This window comes from Aotus nancymaae, unplaced genomic scaffold, assembly GCF_030222135.1.
Source record: "Aotus nancymaae isolate 86718 unplaced genomic scaffold, 86718_ANA_hifiasm-v0.15.2.pri h1tg000006l, whole genome shotgun sequence".
NCBI lineage: Eukaryota > Metazoa > Chordata > Mammalia > Primates > Aotidae > Aotus > Aotus nancymaae.
Window position 1 is genome coordinate 47,188,798 of NW_026988417.1, and position 23,056 is coordinate 47,211,853.

Genomic DNA, 23,056 nt, shown 5'->3' on the forward strand with positions numbered 1-23,056 from the left:
TCTCCTTTCATTAAATGAACAAAACTATAACTTCTGGTTAAACCACTGCATTATCTCTATATCAGAACCACCAGTAAATAGGAAGTAAGATTCATTTATGCTGAGTTGCAAGTAACCTATGTATACATTGGTATGAACTGTTGTGTTTATAATTTGTATATGCAATATAAATTTAGTGCCAAATCTTGAGATTCAAGATTCAAATTGAATCTTGAGATTCAATTTCAATTGATCAGTAGACGGAAATTGAAGAGTAAGAAGCTTTAAAACTAAATATCTCTACATAAGTTGCCAAATAAGTTCTTTAAATTAATTTTCATAGTCATTTCCTAAAGTTGAATTTTATTTATTTATTTTTTGCTTCCCTATCCTCAGTCCTGAATTTTATTTTTGAAGAGAAAAATCATGCAAGAGTTATTTATTCCACAAAGAACGTGTAGCCTCAGAAATTTCAACAGACATCAGATTATTTGGTGTTCCATGATTATGTTTTATTTTGATCTTAATTAGTAAAAACACATAAACCATGGGAAATTCTTAATCATTAGATTGACAGCTTACTTGCAAATACAAATCACAAAATCTAATTATTATACCTTGTAACGTGTGCTATATTTAACAGTATAAGGTAGTCTTTAAAAAAAAAGAACAAGTTCAGAGATAAAAGTAAGGAGCCATATAAATAGGCATAGCATATTACATTTAAATACTAAGTCCAATTATGTAGGCTGTAGTAAAGTGAAGAAAGCAACTAAATTATTCAAGTAACTGCACATATTAATATATACATATTTTCACTTATACACTGTTGAACACGAAACCAAGTGATGGCCGATTTACAAATTTTTTAACTGAAATTATGAAGTGACAATCCATCAGTGGCCTCATTTCCATTTCTACTCAAATAAGCAGAGAGAATAAAAAACTGGTAATCTCTAATACCAGGACATAGTAGATATCAATATATATTTCTGTTTAAAATGTAAAAGCTCCTTCTTCATTCTTTTACGTAACTGGTATTTTGAAAAAGAAAGTATGCCATACTTTCTTTTTAAGGAAATATGTATGATGAGAAGGAGCTTAAATTGATAAAGTTTTTAATGGTATTGGCATTTTCTATCAAAATTTAAAAAGCAGTAAAAAAGAAGATAGGAGAGTCTAGGAAGTGCAGGGGGAAGGTGGGGGAATAGGGAGAGATTTGTTAAAGGATACAAAATTGCAGCTAGACAGGAGAAATAAGTTCTAGTGTTCTATATCACAGCAGATGATCATAGTAATAATAATATACAGTTTCAAATATTGAATGTTTTTAACACGAAGAAATGATAAATGTCTGAGATGACAGATATGCTGATGACTTTGATATGATCACTATACAATGTATCAAAACAACGCTATGTGACCCATGAATATGTACAATTACGTCAATTTTTAAAAATAAATTTTTAAAAAAATTTAGTGTATATGAAAATTTATACTAATAAGCAATTATCCCAAGGTATAAAGTGATATATCAATGAATACTACATAATTATTTTTAGTAACTAAAAAGTAGTCATTCTAAATGTTCCTCAATAAGGAACTGAATAAATCATTATATCCACACAAAAAAACACATTTCAAATGAGACAGAAAGATGTCTATGCACTAAGTGAAAAAGCAAGTATCAGAGTGACTTGGACAGTAAGTCTCATTTTTTCAAATTCTGCTATTAAAATGTGTATGTGCATGCTTAAATATGTATGCATATTAAAATATGCATAGAAAACAGTTATAGCACATATGAAACTTGCAGAGAGGTTTTTTTTATTTACAGTTATTTACTCCCTAAAATTAAAAAAATAATAATAATCATAGAGAACATTTTAAACTGTTTTAACCAAATATTTGAAAACTTGAAGCATTTTTTCATCTTTTTCCTAAGTAATTTTCCTTTCCTCTAATATTTGCTAGTTACTATATCCAAGCTGATGTTTATCCTGAAACATATTAATTATTATCCTCTCAAACTTTAAAGAGCATTATATTTAGCTTTGCAGGATTACATGTAACAGAAATACTATGATACAAAATAATCCTCATTCTATTCAAAGATTTAACTTTTCAATACTTCACCCCAAATACTCACTATCTTTTAAAATAAAACAATGGAACATATTTTTAAACAAAATTCAAGTGGTTTATATAGTAACAATTCAGTATCTTATTTTTTGTTTGCATATCCTATAGGTGTAACTAACATATTCTCAATAACACTTCAAAAATATTTTGCAAATATTTTCATCAGTACTATTAAGTGCATTAAAGTTTTATCTTGACTTACAGCATAAATATTTCTCCAGCTATACTTGAAGCAAAAATTTTATTATTAATAAAGTAGGCCAACTATATACTTCATTAAACATTTTAATATTTAAAGTTGATTTTCAAGATATTCATGATCACTAGAATTCATACTTGTAAAAATAGTTTTACTTTCCTAAAATACTTTTTTAAAGGACAGAAGGAAATACGTTTTTACTTTACCTAGTTGTTGGTGTTCGTATTTGCCACAATTACTATGACAGAAATTAGGTCCACCTTGCTCATCTATCGTCTTCTCTGAAGAAAGCAAACTAAGACGTTTCATCTTAACTAACCTTGGGGAACTTTCCTGAACACTAGTATCCAAAACCACATCTCCCGAAAGAATGGGAGGAACAACTCTCTTTAAAAAATCCATTTTAAGGTTCTTCTACATTACTAGACCCACAAGCACACAGAAAGGTGTCTATACCAACTTCCTTGATGAGAAGTTCAGGTACACTATGTGTGTCAAAGAGCAAATAAACGTCATGTGAATTTAGGCGGTGCTAAACCCCAGTTGGTCAATGGCCAGCTGTTTTGAAGCTGATTTTTAGGACATTTACTGTTCATGCTGATAACAAACCAAACAGCTACAGACCATGAAACTGCACTTCATGTGGGCATACACGTACAATGGGTGCTAACGACAATACTGAATCTATAAAATGTTGAGCATCCACCTAGTTTAACATGTAGATTTTCAGAACTTTCACTGTGTAAAGAGAAATTTACTTTGGCCTGAGGCGTATCTTCCTTTTAAATAAACTTAGAGCTGACATGTAAAACAGTAACTTGTATTCAAAAGATAATTCTTATCATTTTGAAAATTTACTAACAGACCTCAGGAATGTCAACTTTTATAAAACATAAAAAGGCGTCACTTAAAACTTTATTCTGTATTATGAACATTCTAAGGTTACTTTTAAATACCCAAAAAAAAAAAAAAAAAAAAAAAACCTCCCTATTACAATCAGTGGTGTTTATCAAGAGTAATGATGAAAACTTTGGCAGGAATAACCAAAAACAATGATTAATTTTAAATATATGGATCTAAAAACATAAAGCTGAAGAATTTAAAGTATAAATACTTAAATTCAATATAAAAACAGTCATCAACATTATATGATTTTCAAAATAATTGAGCACTCTACAAAATATTTTAAAATAGCAAAAGTAGCCAACCCTACTGCCTTAATATAATTCAGAAGTATAACAAGAGAGTCCAATAAAAGAATATCTACAAGACTTTGAAAACTGAAAGTACTATCTTCTTCTCTCCCTTCCTTTGCCTGCCCTCTGGTGGGGTTAAGTGAGCAAGAAGGAAATCTAAAAGGTAACAGATAGAGCAAAGCCCCTAAGGCAAACCACCATTAGGTGTTTAACTCTGTAACAAACCTGCACGTTCTGCACATGTACGCCAGAACTTAAAAGTATAAACAACAACAACAAGAACAAAACCCTAAGCAATCATATATCTTTGAATGATACATAATTTTTTAAATCTGATTCACTCAGTGAAACACAATATAATCTCATTCTGCCAATACTCAACATGAAGAAAACACTTTGCATAGTATTTCAAAAGATGAAGCACATACAGTCTACATAGATATGAGGAAAAAATAGTTGTAATAGATAAATGGGTACATTTCTGGTTTTTTTACTTTGTTTTTTTTTTTTTTGTTTGCTTGGTTTTTTTTTTGTTTGTTTGTTTTTGTTTTTGAGATGAAGTCTTGCTCTGTTGCCCAGGCTGGAGTGCAGTGGCACAATCTCAGCTCACTGGAGTCTCTGCCTCCTGGGTTCAAGCAATTCTCCTCCCTCAGCCTCCTGAGTAGCTGGGACTACAGGCATGCACCACCATGCCCAGCAAATTTTTGCATTTTTAGTAGAGACAGGATTTCACCATGTTGGGCAGGATAGTCTCAAACTCCTGACCTCAGGTGATCCGCCTGCCTTGGCCTCCCAAACTGCTGGGATTCCAGGCAAGAGACACCATGCTCGGCCACTTTGTTTTTAATCCTTATTCTCCTACCACATTACTTATGAAGTCAACTATTCTTTTTTAAATTTATTTTAAAAGCATTAATTGAAGATCCTTTACATGCAAAGCATTAATTAATAAAGTATTAAGGGCCAGGCGCGGTAGCTCACGCCTGTAATCCCAGCACTTTGGGAGGCCGAGGCGGGTGGATCACGAGGTCAAGAGATCGAGACCATCCTGGTCAACATGGTGAAACCCCGTCTCTACTAAAAATACAAAAAATTAGCTGGGCATGGCGGCGTGTGCCTGTAATCCCAGCTACTCAGGAGGCTGAGGCAGAAGAATTGCCTGAACCCAGGAGGTGGAGGTTGCGGTGAGCCAAGATCGCGCCATTGCACTCCAGCCTGGGTAACAAGAGCAAAACTCCGTCTCAAAAGAAAGAAAGAGAGGAAAGAAAGAAAGAAAGAAAAGAAAGAAAGAAAAGAAAGAAAAAGAAAGAAAGAAAGAAAGAAAGAAAGAGAAAAGAAAAGAAAAGGAAAGGAAAGGAAAGGAAAGGAAAGGAAAGGAAAGGAAAGGAAAGGAAAGGAAAGGAAAGAAAGAAAGAATTAAGGTCCAGAGAAAGTTTAAGGATTTATTAATACAAATTCTGTCTCAAGAACTCCTATAAAAAAAAGGAAAAAAACAACAAAGTCGAGTAAAAGACATAAATCTGTTGCCCTTAAAGCAGGTATATATTCAATAAGAAAAAAGCATTAACTTTAAAAAAATGCATCTAAGAAGTAGATTGTTTCTTAATCTTTGATCATAAAAGTATCAAAATTAAAATCCAATCAGCCTATATTCCCCACAAACAGAAAAAGCAACTGCTTAGAATGGTAAACTGCATGCCTCAATATGCCTAAAACGGATCTCTCTCTCTCTCTCTCTCTCTCTCTCTCCCCCCCCCCCACTTCCTCCTCCCTTCTCTCTCTCTCTCCCCCCTCCCTCCCTTCCTCATGATCTCATGTTCTTTACATTTTATGTCTGTGGTTTTCCCCAGGTCCCTTTGCAGGTCGTCCTTATCTATGAAGCCCAGAAACACAGTGGTACATAGAAGAATGCTAATTCATGTTTGTTCATGACATGCAAGACAACCATTTGTGTGACTGTTAACCTCACCATTCTGAACTGCACTTTCAAGGGGAGAGAGGAAGGGTTAAGGTAAAAGGGACAAGGATTAGGGGTTACAGAAGAGACCAAAGATTTTTCTCTGATTTCCTTCATTCAACAAATATTTTTTGAATAGCTTCTCCAATGATCTGTGCAAGATACAAAGGCACTGAAGATACGTCTCTCTCCCAAAAAAGCTGACTACTTAAGAAGGGAAATAAACTCTCACAGTTATAATACTCCCTGTAGGGTTGGCCAAAACTTTGTTGAGCCTGCACTGCAGTTCAATTTCCTTTGCTTCATCTGCTTCCTAAGCCCCCTCATTATAGGTGTTGATTCCTAATAAACATCAAAAGAATCCACCCTGAGACATACAGCAAAGGGGAAGCATTCCAGTAACAAAACTATTACTAACAGGATCTATGAGGAAGAAATGCCATAATGCCTTGTTTACATGCTGATACTTCTAAGCACTTTAGCTGATTACCACAACTTTTAACTCCTGGTATAATAGTTATAGGCTGAAGAAATTATAGTAAAAGCTCACAGCTACAATGCAGCATTTAAAAATCTTTTCAGACCTCAATCACTATTTAGTCTTGAGAATATTTACAATCTTACCCTATCACTTGAGACAGTAATTCCTTGGTGGTAACGTGGATCATCTAATCCTATGATTCTTGAGTGGTTTCAGGAATGAAGCATTTAGATGTTAACCATCCAAGATTCCAATAAATGGCTTTAGCTCTGAAAAAAAACCAAAATACATTTACATATTCGGTGTGTTTATAATAAGTACACCTGTATGTCACTCACATCCATTCTTCTGAACACATTTTACACACCAGCGTCACCTAGTGCTGCAGATATCCTTTCAGTAACACTGCATAACAATTTTTCTAAGTATTTTATTATGGAAAATTTTGAACTAATGCAAAATTATTAAGAATAGTATCACGAAACCCCCACCATTCCCAGCTTCAACAATTAACTCATGGCAAATCATGTTTCATTTATATCTTCATCCACCCGCCCCACTTCTATCCCACCATACTGGATTATTCTGAAGCAAATTCCAGACATCATAACATTTCATCTGTACATAATTCATTAGGTATCTAAGACAAGGATTTACTTTGTAAAAACAAGCTAATGCTATTATAATACTTATATTAATAATATAATACTAACTACTAATCAGCACTCAAATTTCCCCAATTGTCTCATAAGTGCCCTTTTAACGGTCTGTTCTCTCTAAATTTAAACAAAATTCATACAGGCAATTGTAACCATATCTCTTAAATAACTTTTAATCTATAGTTTTTCTCCTCCTTTTCTTCTGTATAGAGTAACAATAATGCTTTCACTAGCCAATGGTTAAACTAATACACCATAACTTAACTATTCAATAATATATTATTTTATTCACTAAAATATAGATTTGTAAAATAGTTCATGTATCTGCTAGACCTGATATTTATCACACCTACAGATAATATTTGGGATGCACATTTTTCAAAGTCTACTTACAGTAACTCTGAGAGGTCATGGACCATGAACTACAGTACCATATCTGTAATACCTGGATGGTTACTGAGAATAAAGCAAATGACCACAGGGAGTTATCTTTTTACCATTTAAACGGACTCCAAGTTAACATAAAAAAAATTCATGTTTTATTACCATTAAAAAGTCCTGGCTTTTTTTTTTTTTTTTTTTTTTTTTTTTGAGACAGAGTTTCGCTCTTGTTGACTAGGCTAGAGTACAGTGGCACAGTCTCAGCTTACTGCAATCTCCACCTCCCAGGTTCAAGCGATTCTCTTGCCTCAGCCTCCTGAGTAGCTGGGATTACAAGCGTCTGCCACCAGGCCCAGCTAATTTTTGTAATTTTAGTAGAGATGTGGGTTTCACCATGTTGCCAGGCTGGTCTCCAACTCCTGACCTCAGGTGATCCACTTGACTCGGCCTCCTTAAGTGCTGAGATTACAAGTGTCAGCCACCGCACCCAGCCAGTCTTGGCATTTTTCTATAGCAAAAATAAGACAAATTTGTCATCTGGCATTGGAACTCAAGTTAGCTTTATTTTAAATAATAACCAGTTGGATACTAGTTTTTCTCTTTAATGAATTTAATCCCCAACCCAACAGAAAAAGTTAAAAATCCTGAAATATTAATTTTGTACTGAATAGTCTTAATTTGAAATTCCTTTAGCCAAGTTAGAAAAATATAATAGTCACAGAATAATCAATTAAATCATGACTAAAGCCAAATATTCAAAGCCAAAAATCTGGGAAATATGAATAAAATACTAACTTGTTTGTGCTTGCTCATAATATCATTCCAATTTACTGGAATTTCTGACTACTCCATCAAATATTTCTAAAACCTATTATAAATATGATAGCTACAATCCTGCCATAATTCTTTTTTTTTTTTTTGAGACGGAGTTTCGCTCTCATTACCCAGGCTGGAGTGCAATGGCGCAATCTCAGCTCACCGCAACCTCCGCCTCCTGGGTTCAGGTAATTCTCCTGCCTCAGCCTCCTGAGTAGCTGGGATTACAGGCACGCGCCACCATGCCCAGCAATTTTTTGTATTTTTAGTAGAGACGGGGTTTCACCATGTTGACCAGGATGGTCTCGATCTCTTGACCTCGTGATCCACCCGCCTCGGCCTCCCAAAGTGCTGGGATTACAGGCGTGGGCCACCGCGCCCGGCCCGCCATAATTCTTTATACTTTACTTATCTTAGGTTCATGGCATCATTTCCCCATCGAACTAAAATAAATTAATGTGACAAATAGCATGTCATATCTTGTGGGTATGGTCCTACATTGGACAATATTTAATGAGTTTTAAATTATCTTTCACTTCATCTTCTGGGACAAATCTCAAAACCAGTCACTACTGGAGTACAATGCAATTTTAGGAATATTGCAAAAATCCCACCTAGGACCGATTTGTGTCACCATGTCCAGGTATTTCATTTGGGTTTGTTTTTGAACAGCCTTCTGTCCAGAAATAGCAAGTGCTAATGTCATGCTTTTGTTGTATGTGTTTATTCTTCTTGTAATCACACTGTCATGGCACTATGTCACTCATTGAAGACTTATCAATATTTGCCCAAAGTTTGCAACACTTCTTCAGTAGACACACAGCCTTCCTATTTTTAACTTTTCATTTTTGATAAAAATAAATGCATCTTTTGGTAACCATGGAAAATATGTCATTTATACTTTTCTGGCTTTTTTTTTTTTTTTTGGTAAGAGAAAACTTATTTATTTATTTATTTTTATTGTACTTTAGGTTTTGGGGTACATGTGCAGATCATGCAGGATTGTTGCATAGCTATACACATGGCAATATGGTTTCCTGCCTCCATCCCCCCGTCACCTACATCTGGCATTTCTCTGCATATTATCACTGGGGAGCTGTCCCTCCCTTACCCCCACCAACAGACTCCAGTGTGTAATGCTCCCCTCCCTGTGTCCATGTGTTCTAATTGTTCAACACGCGCCTATGAGTGAGAACATGCAGTGTTTGATTTTCTGTTCTTGTGTCAGTTTCCTGAGAATTATGGTTTCCAGATTGATCCATGCCCCTACAAAGGACACAAACTCATCATTTTTTATGACTGTATAGTATTCCATGGTGTATATGTGCCACATTTTCCTTGTCCAGTCTATCGTCGATGGGCATTTGGGTTGGTTCCAGGTCTCTGCTATTGTAAACAGTGCCTCTGTGAACATACATGTGCATGTGTCTTTATAACAGAACGATTTATAATCCTTTAGGTATATACCCAGTAATGGGATTGCTGGGTCAAATGGAATTTCTATTTCCAGGTCCTTGAGGAAGCGCCACACTGTCTTCCACAATGGTTGAACTAATTTACACTCCCACCAACAGTGTAAAAGTGTTCCTATTTCTCCGTATCCTCTCCAGCATCTCTTGTCTCCAGATTTTTTAATGATTGCCATTCTAACTGGCGTGAGGTGGTATCTCAATGTGGTTTTGATTTGCATTTCTCTAATGACCAGTCATAATGAGCATTTTTTCATATGTTTATTGGCCTCATATATGTCTTCTTTTGAAAAGTGTCTGTTCATATCCTTCACCCACTTTTGGATGGGTTTGTTTTTTTCTTGTAAATCTGTTTCAGTTCTTAGTAGATTCTAGATATTAGCCCTTTGTCAGATGGGTAGATTGCAAAATATTTTTCCCATTCTGTTGGTTGCCAGTTCACTCTAATGATTGTTCCTTTTGCTGCACAGAAGCTCTGGAGATTAATTAGGTCCCATTTGTCTATTTTGGCATTTATTGCCAATGCTTTTGGTGTTTTAGTCATGAAGCCGTTGCCCATGCCTATGTCCTGAATGGTTTTGTCTAGGTTTTCTTCTAGGGTTTTTATGGTGTTAGGTCTTATGTTTAAGTCTTTAATCCATCTGGAGTTAATTTTAGTGTAAGGTGTTGGGAAGGGGTCCAGTTTCTTCTTTCTGTACACTGCTAGCCAGTTTTCCCAACACCATTTATTAAACAGGAAATCCTTTCCCCATTGCTTGTATTTGTCAGGTTTGTCAAAAATCAGGTGGTTGTCGATTTGTGGCATTGTCTTCAGGGCCTCTATTCTGTTCCATTGATCTCTATCTCTGTTTTGGTACCAGTACCATGCTGTTTTGATTACTGTAGCCTTGTAGTATAGTTTGAAATCAGGTAGCGTGATGTCTCTGGCTTTGTTCTTTTTGCTTAGGATTGTCTTGGCTATGCGGGCTCTCTTTCAGTTCCATATGAAGTTTAAGGTGGTTTTTTCCAGTTCTGTGAAGAAGGTCATTGGTAGCTTGATGTGGATAGTGTTGAATTTATAGATTACTTTGGGCAGTATGGCCCTTTTCACAATATTGATTCTTCCTAATCATGAGCATGGAATGTTTCTCCATCTGTTTGTGTCCTCTCTTATTTTGTTGAGCAGTGCTTTGTAGTTCTCCTTGAAGAGGTCCTTTACATCCTTTGTTAGTTGTATTCCTAGGTATTTGATTCTCTTTGTAGCAATTGTGAATGGCAGTTCATTATTGATTTGGCTCTCTTTAAGTCTGTTATTGGTGTATAGGAATACTTGTGATTTCTGCACATTGATTTTGTATCCTGAGACTTTGCTGAAGTTGCTTATCATCTTAAGGAGATTTTGGGCTGAGATGATAGGGCCTTCTAAATATACCATCATGTCTACAAGCAGAGAAAACCTGACTTCCTCTTTTCCTAATTAAATAGACTTTATTTTTTTCTTGCCTAATTGTTCAGCTAGAACTTCCAATACTATATTGAATAGGAGTGGTGAGAGAGGGCATCCTTGTCTAGTGCTGGATTTCAAAGGGAATGCTTCAGTATTTGCCCATTCAGTATGATATTGGCTGTAGATTTGTCATAAATAGCTTTTATCGTTTTGAGATACGTTCCTGCGATACTTAGTTTATTAAGAGTTTTTAGCATAAAGGGCTGTTGAATTTTGTGGAAGGCCTTCTCTGCATCTATTGAGATAATCATGTGGTTTTTGTCTTTGGTTCTGTTTATGTGGCGGATTACGTTTATACACTTGTGTATGTTGAACCAGCCTCGCGTCCCTGGAATGAATTCTACTTGATCGTGATGGATAGCTTTTTGATGTGCTGTTGCAATCAGTTTGCCAGTATTTTATTGAAGATTTTTGCATGTATGTTCATCATGGATACTAGCCCAAAGGTTTCTTTTTTTGTTGAGTCTCTGCTGGGTTTTGGTATCAGGAAGATGTTGGTCTCATAAAACGATTTGGGAAGGATTCCCTTTTTGGATTGTTTGGAATAGTTTCAGAAGGAAAAGTACCAGCTCCTCTTTGTACGTCTGGTAGAATTCAGCTGTGAACCCATCTGGACCTGGACTTTTTTTGGTTGGTAGGCTAGTAATTGCTGCCTCAACTTCAGCCCTTGTTATTGGTCTGTTCAAGGTTTCGGCTTCTTCCTGGTTTAGGTTTGGGAGGGTGCAAATGTCCAGGAATTTATCCATTTCTTCCAGGTGTACTGGTTTATGCACATAGAGTTGTTTGTAGTAATCTCTGATTGTAGTTTGTATTTCTGTGGAATCAGTGGTGATATCCCCTTTATCATTTTTTATTCCATCTATTTGATTCTTCTATTTTTTTTTTCTTTTTTATTAATCTGGTTAGCGGTCTATTTTGTTGATCTTTTCAAAAAACCAGCTCCTGGATTTACTGATTTTTTGAAGGGTTTTTTGTGTCTCTATCTCCTTCAGTTCTGCTCTGATCTTAGTTATTTCTTATCTTCTGCTAGCTTTTGAGTTTTTCTGATCTTGCTCCTCTAGCTCTTTCAATTTTGATGATAGGATGTCAATTTTAGATCTTTCCTTGCTTCTCATGTGAGCATTTATTCTATAAAATTCCCTCTAGACATTGCTTTAAATATGTCCCAGAGATTCTGGTACATCGTGTCTTCATTCTCATTGGTTTCAAAGAACATCTTTATTTCTGCCTTCATTTCATTGTTTATCCAGTCGACGTTCAGGAGCCAGTTGTTCAGTCCATGGAGTTGTGCAGTTCTGAGTGAGTTTCTTATTCCTGAGTTCTAATTTGATTGCCCTGTGGTCTGAAAGACTGTTATGATTTCCGTTCTTTTGCATTTGCTGAGGAATGATTTACTTCCAATTATGAGGTCAGTTTTAGAGTAGGTGCAATGTGGTGCTGAGAAGAATGTATATTCTGTGGATTTGGGGTGGAGATTTCTGTAGATGTCTATTAGGTCTACTTGGTCCAGATCTGAGTTCAAGTCCTGGATATCCTTACTAATTTTCTGTCTCATTGATCTGTCTAATATTGACAGTGGAGTGTTAAAGTCTCCCACTATTATTGTGTCGGAGTCTAAGTCTCTTTGTAGGTCATTAAGAACTTGCCTTATGTACTGTACCTGGGTGCTCCTATATTCGGTGTGTATATATTTAAGATTGTTCGCTCTTCTTGATGCATTGATCTTTTTAGCATTATGTAATGCCCTTCGTCTCTTTTGATCTTTGTTGGTTTAAAGTCCATTTTATCAGAGACTAGGATTGTAACTCCTTTTTTTTTGCTCTCCATTTGCTTGATAAATCTTCCTCCATACCTTTATTTTCAGCCTATGTGTGTCCTTGCACATGAAATGGGTTCTCTGAATGCAGCACACCAATGGGTCTTGGCTTTTTATCCAATTTGCCAGTCTGTGTCTTTTGATTGCGGCATTTAGCCCATTTACATTTAAGGTTAATATTGTTATATGTGAATTTGATCCTGCCATTTTGAGGCTAGCTGGATGTTTTGCCCATTAGTTGACACATTTTTTTCATTGTGTTGATGATCTTTACCATTTGGTATGTTTTTGGAGTGGCTGGTACTGGTTGCTTCTTTCCTTGTTTAGTGCTTCTTTCAGGAGCTCTTGTAAGGCAGGCCTGGTGGTGACGAAATCTCTCAGCAATTGCTTGTCCATAAAGGAGTTTATTTCTCCTTCGCTTATGAAGCTTAGTTTGGCTGGATATGAAATTCTAGGTTGAAAGTTCTTTTCTTTAAGGATGTTGAATATTGGCCCCCACTCTCTTACTGGCTTGCAGGGTTTCTGTGGAGAGATCCACTGTGAGTCTGATGGGCTTCCTTTAGTGGGTGACCCAACCTTTCTCTCTGGCTGCCCTTAGCATTTTTTCCTTCATTTCAACCCTGGTGAATCTGACGATTATGTGCCTTGGGGTTGCTCTTCTTAAGGAATATCTTTGTGGTATTCTCTGTATTTCCTGGACTTGAATATTGACCTGTCTTGCTAGGTTGGGGAAGTTTTCCTGGATATATCCTGAAGAGTGTTTTCCAGCTTGGATTCATTCTCTCCATCACATTCAGGTACACCTATCAAACATAGATTAGGTCTTTTCACATAATCCCATATTTCTTGGAGGCTTTGTTCATTTCTTTTCACTCTTTTTTCTCTATTCTTGCCTTCTCATTTTATTTCACTGAGTTGATCTTCAATTTCTGATATCCTTTCTTCTGCTTGGTTGATTCAGCCACTGAAACTTATGTATGTTTCGTGAAGTTCTCGTGCTGTGTTTTTCAGCTCCATCAAGTCATTTATATTCTTCTCTAAGCTGTTTATTCTAGTTAGCATCTCATCTAACCTTTTTTCTAGGTTCTTAGTTCCTTTGCATTGGGTTAGCAGATGTTCTTTTAGCTCTCAGAAGTTTGTTATTACCCACCTTCTGAAGCCTGTTTCTGTCAATTCATCAGATTCATTCTCCATTCATCTTTGATCCCTAGCTTGTGAGGAGTTGTGATCCTTTGGAGAAGGAGAGGCATTTGGTTTTTGGTGTTTTCATCCTTTTGCTCTGGTTTCTTCCCATCTTTGTGGCTTTATCTACCTGTGGTCTTTATAGTTGGTGACTTTTGGATGGGGTTTCTGAGTGGATGTCCTTTTTGTTGATGATGAAGTTATTTCTTTCTTTCTTAGTTTTCCTTCTAACAGTCAGGCCCCTCTGCTGTAGGACTGCTGGAGGTCCACTCCAGACCCCACTTGTCTGGGGATCACCCGTTCGGGCTGCAGAAAAGTAAGGGATGCTGCCAGTTTCTTCTTCTGTTACCTTCGTCCCAGAAGAGTACCTGCCAGATGTCAGCCTGAGCTCTCCTTTATGAGGTGTCTCTTTGGGTAGGGGTTGGGGAGCTGCTTGAGGAGACAGTCTGTCCCTTACAGGAGCTCAAATGCTGTGCTGGGAGCCCCGTTGTTCCATGCAGAGCTGCTGGGCAGGTACTTTTAAGTTTGCTGCAGCAGAAGTCATAACCACATCTTTTCCTAGGTGCTCTGTCCTAGGAAGGTCAGCTTTATTTATAAGATCCTGTTGTGCTGCTGCCTTTTTTCATAGATGCCGTGCCCTGCATGGAGTAGTCTAGTCACAGTCTGCCAGCAGAAGCGTTGCTGAGCTGCTGCAGGCTCTGTGCAGCTGCTGTGTGAACTGCCTTGGTAGTGCATGGTAGTGGTGGCTTCCCTTCCCCCAACTGAACTGGAAAGTCCTGGGTCCAGCTGTACTTGCTGCAAAACTCTCAATCCAGAGCGTTTCAGATTGCTTGTTTTGTTGGGGGTGGTACCCACTGAGCCAGATTGCCTGGCTCCCTGTCTCTGCCCTCTCCCTTTCAATTGAATGGGCGGCTCTGTCTCCCAGGCATTCCAGGCACCAGTTGAAATGGCCGCCCAAATTTGTGTGCGATTCTGTGTGCCAACCTGGCACCAGCTGAAACCACTATGCTGAAAACTCATGGCGCTTTCCGCCCCAGAATCTACTGGTCTGTGGGCAGTGAAAATTTGTTAGGAAATGTGGTTGGCACTCATCCTCACTGTTGTTCTTGCTGGGAACTGCACTCCAGAGCTGTTCCTATTCGGCCATCTTGGATCCTCCCCACTTTTCTGGCTTTCTTTATGGGTTATAATCACTTTTATCAGGGCTGGACTGGTGGGAGGGGGAGAGTCTTTCTGGGACGTTTTTGGTCTGTTTACTTGCATGACAATCACTTTTTCATACTGCCTCCATATATATTACTTAACATGGGATTAATTTTTATTTTCATTTCACTTGATTGGAGAATATTTTATCTGTAAAGAAGAGTAATTTTTACTACGAATTTTTTTTTTTTTTTTTTTTTTAGAAAGTCTCACTCCATCACCTAGGCTGGAGTGCAGCGGCACGATCTCAGCTCATTGCAACCTCCGCCTCCCGGGTTCAAGCTATTCTCCTGTCTCAGCCTCCCAAGTAGCTGGGACTACAGGCACACATCACCATGCCTGGCTAATTTTTGTATTTTTAGTAGAGACAGGGTTTCACCTTGGTGGTCAGGGTGGTCTCGAACTCCTTCCTGATCTCAGGTGATCCACCTGCCTTGGCCTCCCAAAGTGCTGGGATTACAGGCGTAAGCCACTGCACCCGGCCACTACTACTTTTGTAATACTATTTTGAGACAGTGAAGGTCAGAGAGGTTTGATACCTGTACATGGTCATCTATACAAATAATCATTGATGTTCTTTCTTACTGAAAATGAAAAAGTTCAAATAAAAAAGGACATTAGTTGGTACCTGACAACACTGAAGAGAAGACTGTAAACAGCCAATCAGTACAAGCTTTGAAGGGCAAGACTTTTCACCTACAGGCGGAGTAATAATGCAGAAGCTTCCATGTGTAATAAATAGTGAACAGTGGTTCACCTCCGGTGCTTGGGAGGACCTCAGGGCAAATGAGGTCCTGGTAGGCAGGGAGCCTCATTTCACTTCAGTACAGAAAGCAAAAGAAAGCTGAATAGGTGTTCAAATAACAAATGAACTTCATTCCTTTATGAACAAAATATCTATAGTAATAACAGAAATGCCACAAATTTATTTATCTTAATTTTAGGAAGCCATTTGATGTGTGTATTAATATTATACATTAATATAAGAAACAATAATCCCAAGCAAATAGAGCAAAAATTAAAATCAGATATGTTCATTACAGTACTCATAATACTTGTCTGTATGCTGGGAATACTCCACAATTTGAATTGAACAGAGAAGTTATGGTGCCTGGCATATGGTAGATTTAAGCTCAACATAAGGAACAACAACTTAAGTAGTATGTAAGTAATGAAAAGACTGCTTCATAAAGGATTGGGGTCCCTGCTCATTGAGTCTGTAGGCAACAGTTGTTAGGAATGCTAACATTCCTATAGAATGTTATAAAAACGATTATGCCACTGGGTAAAAAGATTAGGGCAAATTACCTCAAAGATCCAAACTCAAAACTCTAAATGTGACTTCAAAATGTATTTCACATTATACTTGAATACTAGAGGGTGTGGTGACAGAAATTCATATTTCAAACTACAGTGAGAAACTGCACTGTAAGATATGGAATCTATCAGTGCCAATTCCTGCTATTCTGTTAAAATTAATTCTGGGAATCCTGCAAGGCTTCTTAAAATGATGCAGAAACCAAAATGACACAAGCATTCTGACAGCCTTTTAGAGTGAGGATGCAATAGTTTTCAAATAAATTTAAAATAATCATAGTTCCTGTAATATCAAAATAATTATAAAAAACAAAATGCAGTAACTTCTTTAATCTGCCAAAGACTGTATAAAACAAGAAAAATTTGCTCACAAATAACCAAGTGCAGGCAGTAAGCAATTAGTCAAGTATCTTTTATATCTAACTGGTAAAAATCATTTAAAAAAAAGAATTTATGGTCATCCCTTTAATTACCAAAAAAAATTCAAGATTTGTAAAATTAACAGTGTTTTTTTATCACTCTTCAATTGTTAATTCACTTTTTCTTTTAAGAAATGCTATAACTTTTACAATTTTTAAAAAATGAACTTGCATTTAACCTTCTCTTAGTCAATTTTTTTTTTTTTTTTGAGATAGAGTCTTGCTCTGTTGGCCAGGCGGGAGTACAGTGGTGCAATCTTGACTCACTGCAACCTCCAACTCCTGTGTTCAAGCGATTCTCCTGCCTCATCCTCCCAAGTAGCTAGGATTACAGGCGTGTACCACCAGGCCTGGCTAATTTTTTGTATTTTTAGTAGAGACAGGGTTTCACCATGTTGGCCAGGCTGGTCTCGAATTCCTGACCTCAAGTGATCCACCCTCCTCAGTCTCCAAAGTGTTGGGATTACAGGCGTGAGCCACTGCACCTGGCCTCTTTTTAACCTTCTCCCAAATTTCAATTTTAAAAAGTATGGAAACATATTATACTGACTAACATAATTACAGATTACATTATATAACCTGCTAAAAATGCTGTGTAATGATACTCAGCCAGAATATTTGGGCTTCACGGCAAAAATCTAAATTTCTTGCTGATAAAGCAATGTTCTCTGCAGGTGAATTTGTCAACATTTTGTTGACTTTACATTTTCAGCCAGAAGAGCAGTTATTGTCACACTACTTAATCTAATGAAGACAGTCAGCAAATTTTCCATTCACAATTTTAAGAGGAAGTTTTTTATAAAAGTTTCATTCATTAAATCAAATGAAAGCAGCATCATAGTGGTACATTTTCTTATACACCGGTGAATATGTATTTTTAGAATAATTTTCATATTACATTTTCATGTTGGCACAGAAAAATGGAATTCAATCACAAATTTATCATACAAAACTTTCCATTCTACTAGACTTAAACTCCAAGAAAAAATTTTTGAACAAATTCAGAAGTAGCCCAGTGAGACATAAATCTGGGATGTACTACACTCCTAACTTCTTAAAAAAAAAAAAAACCATTACTATAAGTATACCACACATAAATTTACAGAAATCATGCACTCCACAAATATTTATTAAGCAGAACTATCTGCCAGTAAGAGGGGGAAAAAAGTGAATAAAACAAACAAAAATCCCTATCCTTGTGGCGCTTACATTCCAGTGAGAGCTTAAGCCTTTCAGAGTTATTGCTTTAGAAATCTGAAAGAAATGGAGATATCGTCCTCCAAAAAGCACATTTATATAACTTTGAAGAGTTGAGCCTTCCTAATCCAACCACTAACTATGGATTAAGAGCCTCTGATAAAAATCCTCCTTATACTTATTTTCTATGCCTACTATTTATAGTAGATTGTTTTACAATTTTACTATTCATAGTAAAAAGTGGTACTTCTTTTTTTCCATTAAAGCAGTTACAGCCTTCAACCCTCAATAGAATGCTTTCTATTTATTCCATTTGTACTCCTCATGAATTTGTAGACTGTCAGATTACCCACTATCATCCTTGGTTTTTCTAGACTAACCAACCCTAATGTATTCAGTAGCTTCATATGGAGACTTTCTTTTCTGATTTCATTAATTATTCTCTGGATCCCCTTAAGTTAAAATGCTCTTCTCCCTACCACCCAAACCTAGAATTAAAGTCTGCAGAAGTTGCCTATAAAGTCTTTGGAAGATGATATGTCCAAGAGAAACACACAATAAATTTTTAACCATTTAACAGAAATTTCAATTAATTCATCCAAAATTTTCTGTTCTTGCTTGTCAGAGGAAAAAATCATGTGACCCCTTGGAAAATTCTTTTTAATTTAAAGATGCAACATCTAAAATGCTTTCTAGGGTCATCTGTAATAAATGTGTTAACCTTTTACATGTATAGTTTTTAAAAATCATACAATGGGACTTATTCTGCCTAATTATGACCCTAAGGTCCTATAAGATCAAACATCAGAGAAACTGTGTACAGATGATAGGTATATTTTATATGTTTTTCTAAAAACCATTGCAATGAAAACGTTTCTAAGTTAATAAAATGTTAAATAAAAGAAAAATGAAAAGATAGCTGCTCAAGGTCATAAAGCAAGTAAATGGCTACAATTTAATCTCCAAAGTTTGTCTTTCCTCTTTTTCTGTGTTTACTGCCTCCAGCAAGCTTAGTTCTAGAAGCCTGACTTCTATAACAGAAACTATGAAAGCACAAATTCCGACAGATGATTTAGATGACCCATTTCTCCCAAATTTATAGCCCCAAAACAACTTTGCTAAATTTAAGGAAGGTCATTTGTCACCTGCAATCTCACAACTTGTATCAAAAGTCTCTAAAATGTTTATGATCTTTGACCCAGTAACTCCACTTCTAAAAGCTTATTCTAGAAAGATAGTCAGAAATGCATATACAAATTATTTGCAAAGATGTTCATTGTACTATTATTCCTATGAGCAGAATATTGCAGTAGAGGCAAAGAACAAAAAGGACCAGTTGGAAAAAAAAATTATGGTACATTCCTAAGATGAAATGTTATCCATCAATTTTTAAAAACATATTGACTACTTTGCCATAATATTCAACATATATTTTTACGAAGTGAAAAAACAAAACAATATTTATATTATGTTCCCAATTGTTGGAAATAAAATTACATTTGGAAGCCAAGAATAGACCTAGAAGGATACTCTCAAATTGTCAAAGTATTAAACATCCGTTTCCTCATGTGTACAATAAGGATAATAAAATCTCTTAGGGCTATTTTCAGAACTAAGTGTAAAAGATGAAAAGTGCTTAAATAGTGCTTGACACTCAGTAAGCACTCAATAATGATATTATTCATCAACTTATACCACATATGCTGATAAAATTTTCAACAATTTCCCAAAAAAGTAATGAATAAAATTACTCACAATTCTAACACCATAGTAGAATTCATAGTAGCCACTATGAATTCATTTCACCATCTGGGTTAATTTGTTTCAGGTCTTTCTATACAAATTAAACACTGTATTGTATACAACTGGAATCATATTGTACAATATCTAGTGGTTACGAAACATTATTTTATAAATATATTATCTCCGTTTAACAGTTCCACTAACACTGAGCATTAAGTTCAATTCCTTTAGGTTCAGGAAACAAGTACTGCAGTGCTATTTCACGAATGCTGCTGAGCAAATATGATTCAGAAAATTATTCCTCAGAGAAGAAAATAAAGACCAGAAACTTAAAATTGCATAAATAGTAGATGGGGAAATGTTGAACACAGGATACTAAAGAGAAGAAATAAGGAACAATTATTTTTATTAGCCATATTCATGTGGCAGGTGACAGATTGTATTTAGCTCTGAGTTAGGATTTTTCAGGCTCGCTTTTGCATTATTTTTTGTGACCTGGAGCAAAGTCTCTTCTTCTCATTTCTTATTATGGGTCTAAATCACCTTCTTGACTAGGTCAGGAAGTAGTATGGTATAATGTTTAGATACAAAGGCTCTGGAATTAGATTAAGTTCAGAACTCTCCTTTATGCTTATTTCCTGAGTTATCTAGGACAAGTTAGTTAAACTCAAGCCTTAATGTTTTGTTTTTGTTTTTGTTTTGAGACAGAGTCTCACTCTGTCGCCCAGGCTGGAGTGCAGTGGCACGATCTCAGTTCACAGCAACCTCCACCTCCTAGGTTCAAGCAATTCTCCGGCCTCAGCTTCCCTAGTAGCTGGGACTACAGGTACATGCCACCACACCCAACTAATTTTTGTATTTTTAGTAGAGACAGGGTTTTACCATGTTGGCCAGGCTACTCTTATTAAATTCCTGACCTCAGGTGATCTGCCTGCCTTGGCTTCCCAAAGTGCTGGAAGCATAGGCATGAACCACTGCGCCCAGCCCAAGCCTTAGTTTCTCATGTGAAAGCTGAAGACTGAATAAATATTGCTTATTTATTATTGTTAGAGGTTTAAGTCATATAATTCATGTTAAGGTGTTAGCAAAATGCTTGAAATTTGGGAAGTACTTAATAAATGGAAACTACCTGTGTTATTATCTATAAAAATAAAAGAATGGACTAAAAGATCTCTTTAAAAAAGTTCAGTTCCTCATTTCTGTAAGTAATATTGTAATGAATATCTTGACTGGCAATCTTTGTATACATCTTTGATTTCTCCCTTAACAAAAAGTCTTAAAACAGAATTGCTATTTCAAATGGTATGAAATACACTTGGCTTTACTCCCCTAGTGACCTATGTGGAATGTAGACACATACTGGCTGTTAAAAAATGCAAATGTCCTCCTTTTCTCCATGGGTACTTTTAAGAATTATTAATTGGCTTTTTCACTGTAATTTTTCTACTGTTTCTTAGTACGACTGCTTGTTGGGTATTTCTTTTTTCCATTTATTCCATTTAAACAATCTCATTTTCCTTTATATCAAACATCTCATAAACAAATTTAATGATCAAAATTCAGTACATTCTCTTTTTTTTTTCTCTCTTTTTTTTTTTTGATGCAGTTTCACTCTTGTTGCTCAGGCTGGGGTATAATGGCACGATCTTGGTTCACTGTAACCTCTGCCTCCCACGTTCAAGTGATTCTCCTACCTCAGCCTCCTAAGTAGCAGGGATTACAGGCATGCACCACCATGCCTGGCTAATTCTGTATTTTCAGTAGAGATGGGGTTTCTCCATGTTGGTCAGGCTGGTCTCAAACTCCCAACCTCAGGAGATCCACCCGCCTCAGCCTCCCAAAGTGCTGGGATTACAGGCATCCATTGTGCCCAGCCTAATTGAGTACATTCTTCAAAAAGGTTCTTAAGATTCTACTCCTAAAAACAGGAGTCCTTGTCTTTCAGAAATGCATACTGAAGTATTTACAGGTGAAATGTTGTGACAAAGAAAATGCATCAAACATAACTGGGACCTTCAGAAAGGGAGTGGGTAACAATGGTTTCATAAATGTTTGAGCTGAGGAATGGGCACTTGGGCATTTATTCTACTATTCTCCCGTTTAAATATTTTCTAACTCCTCTCAGTGGGAGAAACTTGTTTCTAAAATACACCTTTAAAAGAAAATATAAATATTAAAATAACAAAACAATCATGGTTTAGCTTCAACCATAGATATAGCAAAATAATAATTCAGCAATTATCAAAAAAAAGACCAGAAATACTTAAGCCAAATTCAGAAATGAAGTAAACAACTACAGTATTTAGAATCTCTCAATTATACTTGCCAGAAATTCCCACAGATAAAAACATACTACAATGCATTTTTCCAAACCATGGCTTCAGCATACCATGCTGATTCTCCAAAACAATATTAGTATTTATATTGTGCACTACAGGGATACAATTATGCCTCTGTATGTGCCCACATGAATATTTGATAAGGAGTTTTATTATGTACTAGTATTAAATAATCCAAATTCTCTTGGTGCCTAAATCACATCTTGGTACCAAGTTAGGCACATCATAAGCAATACTCACAGATTAAAAATTAGAGCCACCAAAGTGTTTTTACTTTTTGCCCAAAGGCATGCAAGAACAGCATAATAAAAAACTATCTTACTGCACATCTTTTACTAACATGTATCACAGGGAAATATCGCCTGCTTTCTTTGTAGAAAATGCTTTACTTTGGTGTCAGGCATGAGAGCAAGGGAGCACAGGCAAAGACAGTCAGCAGCGTATCTATGGATGAAGAACAATGGCTGCTCCCCAGGTTTCAAGTGCAGGGTGGGAGGTTGGAGAGTAGACACATTAAAGATATGTTTTCTAAAATCTTTTCACTTCAATAAAAAATACATTTTAAAAGTGTATTTAAAAATTTATAATACATTTTTTAAAATCCAGTATACATATACACGATATATTATAATATGTTTGAAATAATCTGCAATACGTTTTGGAAGTCTCTAACGTATTTGGAGGAAAAACAAGTATTATATTCCAGTCATTTCCCACTAAAATTGTTTCTTGACTTCATAATTTGAAAATCCCTGGACTAAAAAAACTGCCCCATGGCTGGACATGATGGCTCACACCTGTAATCTCAGGTGGGAGGCCGAGGCAGGAGGCTCACTTGAGCTCAGGAATTTGAGACCAGCCTGGGCAACATAGTGAGACTTCATCTCTACTAAAAATAAAAAAGGTCAGCCTGGCATGGTGGCAATAGCCTGTAGTCCTAGGTTCAAGTCAGAGCATCACCTGAGCCTGGGAGGTAGAGGCTGCAGTGAGCAATGACTGTGCCACTGTACTCTAGTCTGGGCAACAGAGTGATACCCTGTTTCAAACAGACAAACAAAAAATTGGCCTATATCTC

General features: G+C 36.3%; 1 protein-coding gene across 8 annotated transcripts in view; it reads right to left on the minus strand.

Moving 5' to 3' along the window:
* FRYL (FRY like transcription coactivator) overlaps positions 1-23,056 on the minus strand; it is a 272,384-nt gene that overhangs the window by 174,566 nt on the left and 74,762 nt on the right. For 6 of the 8 annotated variants that reach the window (XM_012441090.2, XM_012441089.3, XM_064366933.1 and 3 more), the window contains exon 1: positions 2,527-2,789. In XM_012441090.2, coding sequence (XP_012296513.2) covers positions 2,527-2,722 — 196 coding nt within the window. In that variant the 5' untranslated portion in view covers positions 2,723-2,789. Of the gene's footprint in view, positions 1-2,526; positions 2,790-6,097; positions 6,224-23,056 lie in introns of those variants that run through there. The other 2 variants (XM_012441093.3, XM_064366949.1) reach the window with 1 other exon arrangement.